At 44.8% G+C, this 14762-nt stretch overlaps 2 protein-coding genes across 2 annotated transcripts in view; both read right to left on the reverse strand.

The window, feature by feature from the left end:
• The window catches only part of LOC123761441 (band 4.1-like protein 4), an 817171-nt gene that overhangs the window by 699932 nt on the left and 102477 nt on the right, over positions 1-14762 (reverse strand). The window lies entirely within an intron of this gene.
• Positions 11388-12830, reverse strand: LOC123759164 (mucin-22-like). Its single transcript, XM_045744038.2, has one exon. The coding sequence runs from the start codon at positions 12828-12830 to the stop codon at positions 11388-11390; it is 1443 nt and encodes a 480-aa protein (XP_045599994.2).

Consider the following 14762-nt stretch of genomic DNA (forward strand, 5'->3'; position numbering starts at 1 on the left):
TTTGTGATGTACACAATGAACAACGTGGGGACTGAAGGCAGGTAGCAAGGGGGCCAGGTCGCTGTGGGTGGCCTTATCAGAAGCAGTCATCTGTAACCAGAGGTAAGTGGAGAGAGAGAGGGAGAGAGAGAGGGAGAGAGAGAGGGAGAGGGAGGGAGAAGGACAGGGAGAGGGAGAAGGACAGGGGAAGGAGAGACTAAGACAGGTCAATAAGGAGCGACGTGAACATTAAAACTGAACACAGGAGGCAGACCGTTTTTATGAGGTAGCATCTACAATGCATATGAGGATTATATAACACATTAAAAGCATGCTAATGCCTAGGACATTATTCCACAAATAAATTAATATTATTTATGGGAGCTTTGTATGAAATGGGAGGCCAAAACGTGGACACAAAACCCACAGCATGTCGAATTAATTAATCCTCTCAATAGTTTTGCAAATTTGCTAGCAATAAATTTATGTAAATTATACAGTCTTATGATAATTACGCATTTATTTTAATATAATTTTATTTGATTAAACATGATTCAATTATTTTTTTGCCCATAACATTTTACCAAGTAATTATAACAAAAAGGCGCCAGCCGGGAAGCCTACGTAGCGACGTTGTTCTAAGTAATTGGATGAAGACACTCTTGTGAGTATTCACTGCCTTAAGGTTACCGTCTTATTTAAATGCTCTACTTTAGATTGTTTGGTCATTTTATTTACAAGTTCCTTCAACGTACGCTTTCTTCACAACTCTTGTTGCAATTTTCATTACTGCAACCTTACAGGAATTGTTAAACGCAACATTAATATTATAATATATGATTCACAAGGTTCATAGGGGGCATCAGGATAAGAGAAACTCTGCCCACTTGTTTCTGCCTCGGCCGGGAATCGAACCCGGGCCCTTAGGAATACGACCTGCTGTCCACTCAGCCCCGAGGCCCCGCGCGCGCGCGTGTGTGCGTAGCCTGACCACCTTAACTTTTCGCTAATCAGCTGCGAATTTATTCCAACAAGGAAAACCGTAAATCCCGACGCTTCCAAAGCATGGCAAGACCTCCGCCACGTTCCAACGGTTAATTAGATTCTTCCCACCTCACGGCCCCAGAACTTGCCTCAAGCGTGACAATTAAACCAAGATTAGTTTAGTCTCAAATTAACATTTAAAAGCATTCACATTAGTCTGGAGTTTAATATAATTTTGAGTCCCAATCTGTATTTACCTCCCTCAGAAGAAAAACGGGATGCCAGTGGCGACAGAGCCTGTGAGAAGTAAACGGACATTGATAGAAGTATAAGCCAGCATCCCTCTGTCACCCCACCGGGCGCCGACCACAAGGTGTGGCGGGTTTCTCTTAGTTACAAATGAGTGGTTGGTAATGGTTGTCGTCCCAGCGTGTGGCCTAGCCTGGCCGGGGCAAGGTTTACGTCCGTTCCTGTCACACGCTGCGTGTTACCTTTGAAAGGAGACAGACCTCCTCGGAGGGCGAGGGTAGTGGTGGTTGGACCTCCTCCTAGGTTTCATCTTGGGAAAGCACTGCCGCGTCTTTTAGATGACGTTACGTTATTAGTGTAGGAGCAGAGGTGGAGAAGTGTAGGACAGGGCGAGGACCCACTTGTCCGCGACCGAGGACAAGAGCCTCAGCTAAGATTTTTAAGCTTCTCTTCATCTTAGACCGAGCTGAACCTTCCCTTCATCTTAGACCGAGCTGAAGCTTCCCTTCATCTTGGACCGAGCTGAACCTTCCCTTCATCTTGGACCGAGCTGAACCTTCCCTTCATCTTAGACCGAGCTGAACCTTCCTAAATCCGGGAAATTTAGTATTTAATACTTTGTGAGTTTGTGACAACTCAGGTTGGTTAATATACCTTACTTCCAATGTAAATTGCAATTCAAGAACACGATATTCAAAGAAAACGGAGGTAGCCACCTAGCGGGGTGCGCGGTGCTGAGCAAAGCAAGCACTCGCTATGTAAACATTGCAGGACATTAACTGCTTGGTTATCATGGCAGAGGTGAACGGCTGGATAATGACGCCCAGGGTACAGGAAGTCACTTATAGTTGGACCCTGCAGGGCATCGCTCCTGGGCCAGGTAAATCCACTACGGGCTCACCATAGCCCGTACTACTTGGAACTTGTTCCGAATAGCTGAATCTATAACAACAACAACATTGGACCCAGCAACACTCAAGAACACACAAGAACACAAAGCAAGGTACAGGGACATAGAACAGAAGGCATAGAAACACCCCCGAACACTAGGGGAATACATACAAATGACCTCCTCTCACTTTTACACAGTTTCAATTATATAAGGGTTCAGGACGAGTCGAAACGTCCTCACTTTCATTTGTCCAGCTTGTGTTATTGTCTTCATCCCCGATATTGTGACTAATTATCTGCATTTATGCATTAGACTTCAGATCCCTACTAATTATGCCTCTCCAGACTTTTTTAACACGGGCTAACAGGTGCGGCACAAGAACACAGTACAACAAGGGTGAAGTAATAGTATCATAATAGCCTGTTCCTGTAGAGTACACAGGAATAGTCGTGCAACACCAGGCCTCAAGGATGAACTGGAGGCTATGCAACATCTGGCCCCAGGGGTGAACTGGGGCAACACCCAGCCCCAGGGGTGAACTGGGAGGCTATGCAACATCTGGTCCCAGGGGTGAACTGGGGCAACACCCGGCCCCAGGGGTGAACTGGGAGGCTATGCAACATCTGGCCCCAGGGGTGAACTGGGGCAACACCCAGCCCCAGGGGTGAACTGGGAGGCTATGCAACATCTGGTCCCAGGGGTGAACTGGGGCAACACCCGGCCCCAGGGGTGAACTGGGAGGCTATGCAACATCTGGCCCCAGGGGTGAACTGGGGCAACACCCGGCCCCAGGGGTGAACTGGGAGGCTATGCAACATCTGACCCCAGGGGTGAACTGGGGCAACACCCAGCCCCAGGGGTGAACTGGGGGGTCCATACAACATCCGGCCCCAGAACTAAGCAGAGGGGCTATATAGCACAAGCTATGAACTCTATTTGCTTTAGATTAAACAAAAATATAGTTGAGAGCTTTCCAATAAACATATTTTATATATTTTGACTGTTTTTTCCCCCCTGTTCTCAGACGAGTCTTACTCACCCCGACTCGAGCAGAACACGCAACAAGAATTAAACAAACGCAGCGGCAAGTCACAAGTAACCGGCTAATTAAAAACAAAAAATACACGAAATGTTGGGCAACTGGAAATGTTTTGTGGAAAGTGCAAGCTAATGAGGACAAAAATACAAATAAATGGCATTGTGCGGACGAACGCTGCTTAGAAATTACATGGTGGGATAGGTAAGGCGAGTACAAGTGGAACAGAGCGCGCGCAACCAGTCTTGCATTGCTAATGCGGCCAGAGTGAGAGTGGTAAGCGAGAGGGAGGCGACCCCCGCAAGGCAGTTCACGGTGGATGGGACGTGATCTGATTGGATGTATTTACGGTGCACGCTACACTAACTGCCTCCTCGGAACATTCTGTACTACACCAGGAGGGGGGGGGGGTGATGGTCATCATGTTTTAGATTCAGCCACTCGGAATAAGATGTTTCAAGTAGCACGGGCTATGGTGAGCCCGTAGTGGACTTACCTGGCACAGGAGCGGGGCTGTGGTGAGCCCGTAGTGGACTTACCTGGCACAGGAGCGGGGCTGTGGTGAGCCCGTAGTGGACTTACCTGGCACAGGAGCGGGGCTATGGTGAGCCCGTAGTGGACTTACCTGGCACAGGAGCGGGGCTGTGGTGAGCCCGTAGTGGACTTACCTGGCACAGGAGCGGGGCTGTGGTGAGCCCGTAGTGGACTTACCTGGCACAGGAGCGGGGCTGTGGTGAGCCCGTAGTGGACTTACCTGGCACAGGAGCGGGGCTGTGGTGAGCCCGTAGTGGACTTACCTGGCACAGGAGCGGGGCTGTGGTGAGCCCGTAGTGGACTTACCTGGCACAGGAGCGGGGCTCCGAATATTTCTGCTTGGATAAGATTCCTTAGAAACATCTGAAATGTTTTTTTTGTCGCTAAGCGAGCGATTTTCTTTACACTGCCATATTATAATAAGATATATTGATAATATTTGTTATTACTTCATAACAATATATGCCTTTCATAATGTATCGAAAGTATGTTAATAACACTCAAATAAAAGACATTACACAACACATCTAGAAAAGCACGCAACACAACATGTAAAAACACACATAAATGACACATATAAAACAAAAACTACACAACACACAAGTAACACATATAAGACACGCCACTCGAAACAAAATACTTGAATTTCGACAAAATACAACTTAATGCTGAAATTATGCTAGAGTAATTTCTGATTCAGAAAATATCTATCTTTCTCCTCTGTTTCGGCTATAATACAGCGTGTTTAAGTGCACAAGTAAGTTCTCTTGAACTTTTAACTGTAAGTGACAGTGATATGAAATCCATCTTCTATAGCTCATTACTATCCTACTCTAAACAATGCCGCCTTGTGAAACTTTCGCTAGGGAAAACATGGCCGCCTTGTGAAACTTTAGCTAGGGAAAATATGGCCGCCTTATGAAATTTTCGCTAGGGAAAACATGGCCGCCTTGTGAAACTTTAGCTAGGGAAAATATGGCCGCCTTATGAAATTTTCGCTAGGGAAAACATGGCCGCCCTGTGAAACTTTCACTAGGGAAAATATGGCCGCCTTGAGACAAAGGTTCCCCGCCCCTCGACTACAGTACAAGATGAAACATTTTTTCGCAAATAAAATCTCTCTTGTTAGTCCATTCTCTTTGGTTATTATCCTGTGAACAAATATTAATAGTTGTCATGTTTCCACCTATGTCCAGTTGTTCTTGTACGCCCTACGATAAATAGCTTGTCTATCTGACAATCGCCCTAGGTATTTTTTACGTCGTGATCATGTCTAGCCAAATTTTCTTTTAGTGACGTGAAGCTGTATGTGTACGTTGACATAAGTATATGCACTCACCAAAATGTGCTTGTAGGGCGAGCTTCAGCTCTTGGGCCTTTACTTGTAACACCCGTTACATCGTTCTGTGTAACACCCACTACCCGGGAGTAATGGTGCAGTATTAAGATAGTGAAAGATATCTTTCACTATCTTAATACTGAATACACATAATTGATTTAGTGTTTTCATTATTTAATAAAGATATTTTATTAGAGAATGAAGGATGAATAGTTGGCCTTTGAGCTCATTTATTATTTAGCAACTCAAATAACAATCATAACTAGAGGATAATCCTACAGGCAGTCAAGGCGGTTGTGAAGATAATCCTACATGCAGTCAAGGCGGTTGTGAAGATAATCCTACATGCAGTCAAGGCGGTTGTGAAGAGATAATCCTACATGCAGTCAAGGCGGTTGTGAAGATAATCCTACATGCAGTCAAGGCGGTTGTGAAGAGATAATCCTACATGCAGTCAAGGCGGTTGTGAAGAGATAATCCTACAGGCAGTCAAGGCGGTTGTGAAGAGATAATCCTACATGCAGTCAAGGCGGTTGTGAAGAGATAATCCTACATGCAGTCAAGGCGGTTGTGAAGAGATAATCCTACAGGCAGTCAAGGCGGTTGTGAAGAGATAATCCTACAGGCAGTCAAGGCGGTTGTGAAGAGATAATCCTACAGGCAGTCAAGGCGGTTGTGAAGAGAGTTGGGGAACTCATTTCGGCTTGACCTCTGCCCGGTCACCATACCAATCACTATAATCCTTTCCTCTATGATCCCTCACTGTTCCATCTCCCTCCTTGACTCCATCGGTTGCCTCTTCCTTCACCCCCTCCCCTCCCCTCCCCCCACACGAAGTCGGAGGCCACCGTCACATCATCATCTTTACTCCCCCTCCCCCAACCGCTTGGGCTGGACGGTAGAGCGACGGTCTCGCTTCATGCAGGTCGGCGTTCAATCCCCCGACCGTCCACAAGTGGTTGGGGCACCATTTCTTCCCCCCGTCCCATCCCAAATGCTTATCCTGACCCCTTCCCAGTGCTATATAGTCGTAATGGCTTGGCGCTTTCCCTTGATAATTCCTTCCTTCCTTACCCCCCCCCCCCCCAAAAAAAAAAGCAGATCCCACCGTTTTTTATTTCATCAATTTCATATGTGTTTACTGATTTTTTGTTCAGACTTTCCTGTTCAATTTCCAGGTCACTTTTTCCCGTTGACTGTTCATTTATTCCACTTATTCATAACGTGTTACATACCACTCGTTACATGGGTATTAGATGCTGATCGCCTCGTGGCATGCTTCCATGCCCCTCTCACTTCACCTGCTTAACCATGTACAGAGTTAGCCCTCAACTACTTCCTGTCGTAGCTCATTACACTTGCTTACTACTTCTACAATTAAGTCACGAAGTGGTAAGTCTTACACTTATCTCTTTCATTGTGGCATGGTCTAGGTCCCACTGCCTCTCCACATAGCTCAGTCATCTCTGTTCAGGGACCAGTCTTACAGCGCATTTATGGACTTTCTTCAGCGTTGTCTAGGTCCTATTGGAGTCTTCTGCAAGTCTCCTCAGTCTGATCCCTTTCATCCGGTTTTCATCGATGTAAAACAATAATATACAAGAGCAAAAATCACGCTAAATAAAATTGAAATTGAATTGAAATTGAAATAAGTTTATTGAGGTAAAATACCTAAATAAAATTGAAATATAATACGGGACGTATTACATTTCGTCCATTTTTATTTTTAATTAATTTTTCATTTTAATTAATTATTACACGAAATAGAACATTTCGTGTAATAATTAAGGCAGAGCTAAAATTAACTCATCTCTAAGACATCGATCTGCACGGAACACTAGAAAATGAGAAGTGGTTTATCATCTGGTCTGGTATCAAAACATATTGTTTTAAGACGCAGAAGTCTATGAAAAACATAACTCTTGAGACATATTAACTAATGAAAGTGGAGACAATGAACAGTCAGAAAGAAGGCACTCCAATAGGCAGAAATTTAAGGGTAAATAGAGTGTTATGTGACAAGAGAAAGGACAACTGCTGATTTAAGATTATTAAAGATTTGTGAAAAGGAAAGGGGCTGAAAAATTCTTGTTAATAACAAAGGTACTTTCAGAGAGAAGTTTTTCCAGGACAAGTACTGATGATGATGATGTGAAGAGTATCTGCGGGTGATATCCTTTACCACTCATCATGCATAATTACTTATTAAAACACTCCGGAAATACTGAAAGTTTTGAAACAATTATCATTGATACCATAATTAATACAGCTTTTTAAAACTTACTTGATATCCTGGACGTTTCCCAAAATAGTTAAGAGTTATGTGAGCTTTCTTTAATAATTCTGAATGTCAGATTGAAAGCACTCATTCGAATGCACAAATGAAAATTCTTCAGAGTGAGCATTTGAGAGCATATAACATTTACATATGTAAATGAGCGCTCTAAATCTCAGCTGGTAATTTATAGATATGCGAGAGTAATAACAAAATTAGGACATCAAAACCGCTTAAAAGGTGAACAGGACAACCGGTAAATAATCATAAAAACTTATTTCCAACGTGATGAAAATATATAAGATTAGCATGATCTTGTAATTAGCCTGACACACTTTGACAATAGTAGACCTAAAACTGGCGACAACCTAAGACATCAAGACATCAAGCGCATGACATCACTAGAAGATAATAAAGACATTAAAAGCAATAGTAGCAACACACTCTTCCAGATATTAAACTTTTCCAACCCGTTCTCGCACTTTCGTATAGTCAATATTGACTTATTAAATACGTGCATATGTGACATACTAAACATACTAGTTTACCTTGAAAATCTTCATAGAAAACACCGACCTTACCTAACCTTCTTAGTATGTTAAGATAAGCATCTTATTGCTTCATAATTACAATTATTACTTAACCTATTATAGGTATAGGTTAAGTAATAATTATAGGTAATAAGTTAAGTAATACCTATTATAGGTATAGGTTAAGTAATAATTGTAATTACGAAGCAATAAGATGCTTATCTTAACATACTAAGAAGGTTAGGTAACGTCGGTGTTTTCTATGAAACTTTTCAAGGTAAACTAGTATGTTTAGTATGTCACATATGCACGTATTTAAAAAGTCAATATTGACTGTAAGAAAGTGCGAGAACGGGTTGAACTTTTCCCAACGTCCGGAAAAAAACTCCATTTTATCTTTGCACTGAACCACGTTGTTGTGTGTGAAATTGCATTTAGAGTTCAGACCGATGTCGTTGCATCACAACTAGTTTTGCGTTGATGGACAACTGCCCTGTTACCACAACCTCGCCTGTAACAACCGGATTGTAGAGCGGAGCGGGAGGGGGGGGGGGGAGCGGGTAAGGGGTGAGGAAGGGGAATGACGAGGTGAACCTCGGGTATTAGGGTATACGGAGACGGGTACAGAGTGACAGCCCCGCTCCTGTGCCAGGTAAGTCCACTACGGGCTCACCATAGCCCGTGCTACTTGGAACTTGTTCCGAGTAGCTGAATCTACAACAACGGGTACGGAGTGAGGGAGGAGGAGTTCGATCCTCCAGCGAGCAAGGAACACCCGGGTATGAATAAAAGTGGCATTATGCATGCCACTTTTAGTATACATGATGAGTGGTAAAGAACCGAGAAAGGATATAACGTAACAACACCAGTGAGGAAACGGAGAAAGGACCCGAGTTGACCCTACATGAGCAACGGGCAACAGGACCTGGGAACGGGATGACGAGGACCCGTGTTGACCCTACGTGAACAACGGGACGTGGAGACAATGAAGAAGCACTAGAGGAGAGAGAGAGGGAGGCGGCCATTAGAGCGATCACTGTGTATGCAGACGGCGCCCTCGTGTTTGACCGCCCAACACAACCTCTGCCGTTTCGTAAATCAAGCTCGAGTGGTGAGTAAAGGTTGATGAGACTTTCCCTTCGCACTGTTTTAAGAAATGTTGACCCACATAAGGAATTCCATTTTAATCGTTGCGGTGTCGCGAAGAAAATAAAAATAGCGAATAAAAAAAATATTCCAAGGCAAAAACAAGTTTTTTTGGGGGAGACTTTTTGCAATTTTATATTAAATGACATTTTTTTTTAGTGTTTGTTTATAAGATCGTTTAGGAGTAAAAAAAATAAAAACAAAAAAATAACAACCAAAAATGCGCCCGCGCAAAGAATATTAGTTTATGGTCACAGTGGCTACGTTCTTAACTCACAATCGAGAATCCCGGGTTCAATCCCGGGACTGGACAGAAATCTTTTGACACGTTTCTTTACACCTGATGCCTCTATTCACGTAGTAGTAAATAGGAACCCGGGAATTAGTCAACTGTTTGATTTGATTGTTGCTGCCGGAAGCGGCTAGTTTATTGTGCACCTCATACTCATCCTGTGAGCGGTAGCGCAAAAAAGCATTACACAGGGCACAAAAGGTCTTTATCAACTGTTGTGGGGGTTTCATCCCGGGGAGAGTCAGTAGCTTGACATTGGGAGGAGGACTACCTAAAGCATTCCATTTGTTAACTAACCGTGCTAAATACTTTGTCTGTGTCCAGCCCTGTCAATTTTCCTGAGAATTTTGTAGGTAGTTATCATATCTCCCCGCACTCTTCTGTCTTCCAGGGACGTGAGGCTTAGCTCCCGTATCCTTTCCTCGTAACTCATTCCTCTCAGTTCTGGGACTAGTCTGGTGGCATACCTCTGAATCTTCTCTAAATTTGTCTTGTCTTTAACTAGGTATGGCCTCCAGGCTGGAACTGCATACTCCAGGATTGGTCTGTCATACGTGGTATTCAAAGTCCTGAACGATTCCTTACACAAGTTTGTAAAGGCAGTTATATATAAAATATAACATTTAACACTGTAACATTTAACTGTAACATGTTAACATTTAACATAACACTGTAAAATATAACATTTTATTTTTAATTCCTGTTGACTGCTGCATAATCCTCCTCTTCGAGGCTTGACTGTTCCTACAAATATATATATATATATATATATATATATATATATATATATATATATATATATATATATATATATATATATATATATATATATATATATATATTATGCAGCAGTCAACAGGAATTAAAAATAAAATGTTATACTTCCCTGACCAGAGAGGACGGGCTCAACCTCCAGCTCCTGGTCTCCAACCTTCGGACAGTCATACCCACTCTTGTTTACAGCTACTGATGACATACACTACTTGTAATGATTCACATCAAAACTAGTATGGATATAATTCATGTCCACAAATTCAATTACAAGTGTGTACAATTATTTATAAAGTTTATGCATCTGAACTGCTCTTATTTAATATTTCTGGCAAGACGTTTCCAAATTTCTTTCATTGGATTGAAGTGTGTTTGGTTAGTCATTTAAGTGGAAGCAGCAGTGGTGGTGGTGGTAGTTTCAGTGGTATCGCCAGTGGTGGTAGTTTCAGTGGTAGCGTCAGTGGTGGTAGTTTCAGTAATAGCGTCAGTGGTGGTAGTTTCAGTGGTAGCGTCAGTGGTGGTAGTTTCAGTAATAGCGTCAGTGGTGGTAGTTTCAGTGGTAGCGTCAGTGGTGGTAGTTTCAATGGTAGCGCCAGTGGTGGTAGTTTCAGTGGTAGCGCCAGTGGTGGTAGTTTCAGTGGTAGCGTCAGTGGTGGTAGTTTCAATGGTAGCGCCAGTGGTGGTAGTTTCAGTGGTAGCGCCAGTGGTGGTAGTTTCAGTGGTAGCGCCAGTGGTGGTAGTTTCAGTGGTAGCGTCAGTGGTAGCGCCAGTGGTGATAGTTTCAGTAGTAGCCCCAGTGGTGGCAGTTTCAGTGGTAGCGTCAGTGGTGGTAGTTTCAGTGGTAGCGCCAGTGGTGGTAGTTTCAGTGGTAGCGCCAGTGGTGGTAGTTTCAGTGGTAGCGCCAGTGGTGGTAGTTTCAGTGGTAGCGTCAGTGGTAGCGCCAGTGGTGATAGTTTCAGTGGTAGCCCCAGTGGTGGTAGTTTCAGTGGTAGCGCCAGTGGTGGTAGTGTCAGTGGTAGTTTCAGTGGTAGTAGTTTCAGTGGTAGCGTCAGTGGTGGTAGTGTCAGTGGTAGCGCCAGTGGTGGTAGTTTCAGTGGTAGCGTCAGTGGTGGTAGTTTCAGTGGTAGCGCCAGTGGTGGTAGTGTCAGTGGTAGTTTCAGTGGTAGTAGTTTCAGTGGTAGCGTCAGTGGTGGTAGTTTCAGTGGTAGCGCCAGTGGTGGTAGTTTCAATGGAAGCGCCAGTGGTGGTAGTGTCAGTGGTAGCGCCAGTGGTGGTAGTGTCAGTGGTAGCGCCAGTGGTGGTAGTCTCAGTGGTAGCGTCAGTGGTGGTAGTGTCAGTGGTAGCGCCAGTGGTGGTAGTTTCAGTGGTAGCGCCAGTGGTGGTAGTCTGTGGTAGCGCCAGTGGTGGTAGTGTCAGTGGTAGCCCCAGTGGTGGTAGTGTCAGTGGTAGCGTCAGTGGTGGTAGTTTCAGTGGTAGCGCCAGTGGTGGTAGTTTCAGTGGTAGTGCCAGTGGTGGTAGTCTCAGTGGTAGCGTCAGTGGTGGTAGTGTCAGTGGTAGCGCCAGTGGTGGTAGTTTCAGTGGTAGCGCCAGTGGTGGTAGTTTCAGTGGTAGCGCCAGTGGTGGTAGTCTCAGTGGTAGCGCCAGTGGTGGTAGTGTCAGTGGTAGCACCAGTGGTGGTAGTGTCAGTGGTAGCACCAGTGGTGGTAGTTTCAGTGGTAGCGTCAGTGGTGGTAGTTTCAGTGGTGGTAGTGTCAGTGGTGGTAGTTTCAGTGGTAGCGTCAGTGGTGGTAGTTTCAGTGGTAGCGTCAGTGGTGGTAGTTTCAGTGGTGGTAGTGTCAGTGGTGGTAGTTTCAGTGGTAGCACCAGTGGTGGTAGTTTCAGTGGTAGCACCAGTGGTGGTAGTTTCAGTGGTAGCGTCAGTGGTGGTAGTTTCAGTGGTAGCACCAGTGGTGGTAGTTTCAGTGGTAGCACCAGTGGTGGTAGTTTCAGTGGTAGCGCCAGTGGTGGTAGTTTCAGTGGTAGCACCAGTGGTGGTAGTTTCAGTGGTAGCGCCAGTGGTGGTAGTTTCAGTGGTAGCGTCAGTGGTGGTAGTTTCAGTGGTAGCGTCAGTGGTGGTAGTTTCAGTGGTAGCGCCAGTGGTGGTAGTTTCAGTGGTAGCGTCAGTGGTGGTAGTGTCAGTGGTAGCGTCAGTGGTGGTAGTTTCAGTGGTAGCGTCAGTGGTGGTAGTGTCAGTGGTAGCCCCAGTGGTGGTAGTTTCAGTGGTAGTGTCAGTGGTGGTAGTTTCAGTGGTAGCGTCAGTGGTGGTAGTTTCAGTGGTAGCGTCAGTGGTGGTAGTGTCAGTGGTAGTGTCAGTGGTGGCAGTTTCAGTGGTAGCGCCAGTGGTGGTAGTGTCAGTGGTAGCCCCAGTGGTGGTAGTTTCAGTGGTAGCGCCAGTGGTGGTAGTGTCAGTGGTAGCCCCAGTGGTGGTAGTTTCAGTGGTAGCGCCTGTGGTGGTAGTGTCAGTGGTGGTAGTTTCAGTGGTAGCGCCAGTGGTGGTAGCGTAAGTGGTGGTAGTGTCAGTGGTGGTAGTTTCAGTGGTAGCCCCAGTGGTGGTAGCGTCAGTGGTGGTAGTGTCAGTGGTGGTAGTTTCAGTGGTAGCCCCAGTGGTGGTAGCGTCAGTGGCAGCAGTAAGACATTTCTGGCCTCCATAAACATCACGTGAAGACGCAACAATAAAACAAGTTCTCTTCATCAGCCTTCCAGCACCAAGAGCATCATCAACTTCCTCTCGTGCCGTGAGGGATCTCTCTCTCGGCCCCAGCATCCATCACCATCAACTTTCCTCTTCGCTTGTCGCCAGTCTCTCAGAAGATCATCTTGCTTTAATCAAGTCTTGAACCCCCTAGTATGCACCCATCTACGTCATCGCTATTCTATAATCAAACCTAACCCAACCCCAACCTATCCTAACCTAACTGACCCAAAGTTAAGCTAACATTATATAATATAGATATTTGTGCTTCATTATATGAGGTGCACGATGTTGAAGCCAGTACAGGTTATCTTAGTTATCTTGAGATGATTTCGGGGCTTTTTAGTGTCCCCGCGGCCTGGTCCTCGACCAGGTCTCCACCCCCAGGAAGCAGTCCGTGACAGCTGACTAACACCCAGGTACCTATTTTACTGCTAGGTAACAGGGGCATAGGGTGAAAGAAACTCTGCCCATTGTTTCTTGCTGGCGCCTGGGATCGAACCCAGGACCACAGGATCACAAGTCCAGCGTGCTGTCCGCTCGGCCGACCGGCTCAGGTTCTGTAAGATGCGAGATGATCCAGTAGGATCTGGCCTCTGCTTCACGCATATATTTCCCATTGTGCCCAGACGTCCTGGTTTGGTATTACCGGGAAGTCACGCGCATCCTTGCACCCTCCCATTGTGTATATTTAAATCTGAGCGCCAGCGATTAGTCTGGTCCGTAGGCGGGAGCTCCCCCCCACTGGCTGGCTTCTGGAACACGGCGTGAATGCCTACTCCAGTGGGTGAGATATGTGGCTTATTAAACCAAAGAGCAGCGTATTGTTTGGAAACAGGAGCGCTCTCTCTCCTTTCCTTTCTCTTCCCCTTCAAAGTTAACAGAGAAAAATACCTTGGGAAAATAGCGATTAATGATTTGAAGTCGCGCAGGATACTCGCAGAGCCAGTATACGGTCTATTGAAGCAATAAAGATAAATAATTTTTGCCTACATTAGCTGAGTTTTCTAATTTCGGACGAAGATAATCATGCTCTGTATAATTAGCTGATCTGTCCTTTTCTAGAATACATCGTTCTAATCACGTCATTTATGCAAGGGATTGACAGATGAATATGATCACCAGACAAAATTGTGGACTAAATTACATAACACTTCTTTACGACGGAACTTTATTGCTTTGAAAGGCGAGACAATGTGACACTATACATATTATATAGTAATAAGTTATATTTGTATAAAGTACATTTGAAACATGAGACAGCGGAGTGTTCGAAGGAGGACAATGTAATTTATATATAAAGCCACCAATAAGCGGGGCGCTTCTGGCATAATCAAACAGCATGACTATCTTCACTCAGGAAAATACTCGTCCAAAGAAGCATTACACGCAACAATGGTTTTACTATTATAGTCAATGATTACTGTCCAGCGAAGCGAAATAATTTGTCTTGAACAGAGTGGTGAACATATACAACAGGTTACAAGAGGTAATTGGGAGTAATACGGTATATAAGTTACAAAATAAATTGGGCCAGCGGTTTTCATCAACTCTGAGCCATAAATTGCTCGTTACACTCTGAGCCTCTCGTTAAGAGCCTCGTTTAGAAGGCAATGGTCTGCTGTTGTTGTTGGATATATATATTTTATAAGCTTTTGCAAATCTTTGTAAATCCCATTACCTAAAAAAGGACTGAGCTCGTTCACGGTCTGCCTAACACCCACTTCCCCACCCAACCAGGCAAGCTGAACTGTTGTTGTTAAAGATTCGCTACCTGGAACAAAAAGTTCCAAGTAGCACGGGCTATGGTGAGCCCGTAGTGGAGTTACACGCTAAACTATTTTGCTAGATTGTTAAATAGTATTTGATACTGTTCCTCGTGAGAGGCGCATGAACTGTATGGAAAAGCACGCTTTGGTAACTGGGAACACACCGAAATTGGCAAGAGAGTACCTAACATAAAACAGCCACAATCAGAGAGGTTTTGAGCGAGAGGAATTGAAC

This window comes from Procambarus clarkii, chromosome 15, assembly GCF_040958095.1.
Source record: "Procambarus clarkii isolate CNS0578487 chromosome 15, FALCON_Pclarkii_2.0, whole genome shotgun sequence".
Taxonomy (NCBI): Eukaryota; Metazoa; Arthropoda; class Malacostraca; order Decapoda; family Cambaridae; genus Procambarus; species Procambarus clarkii.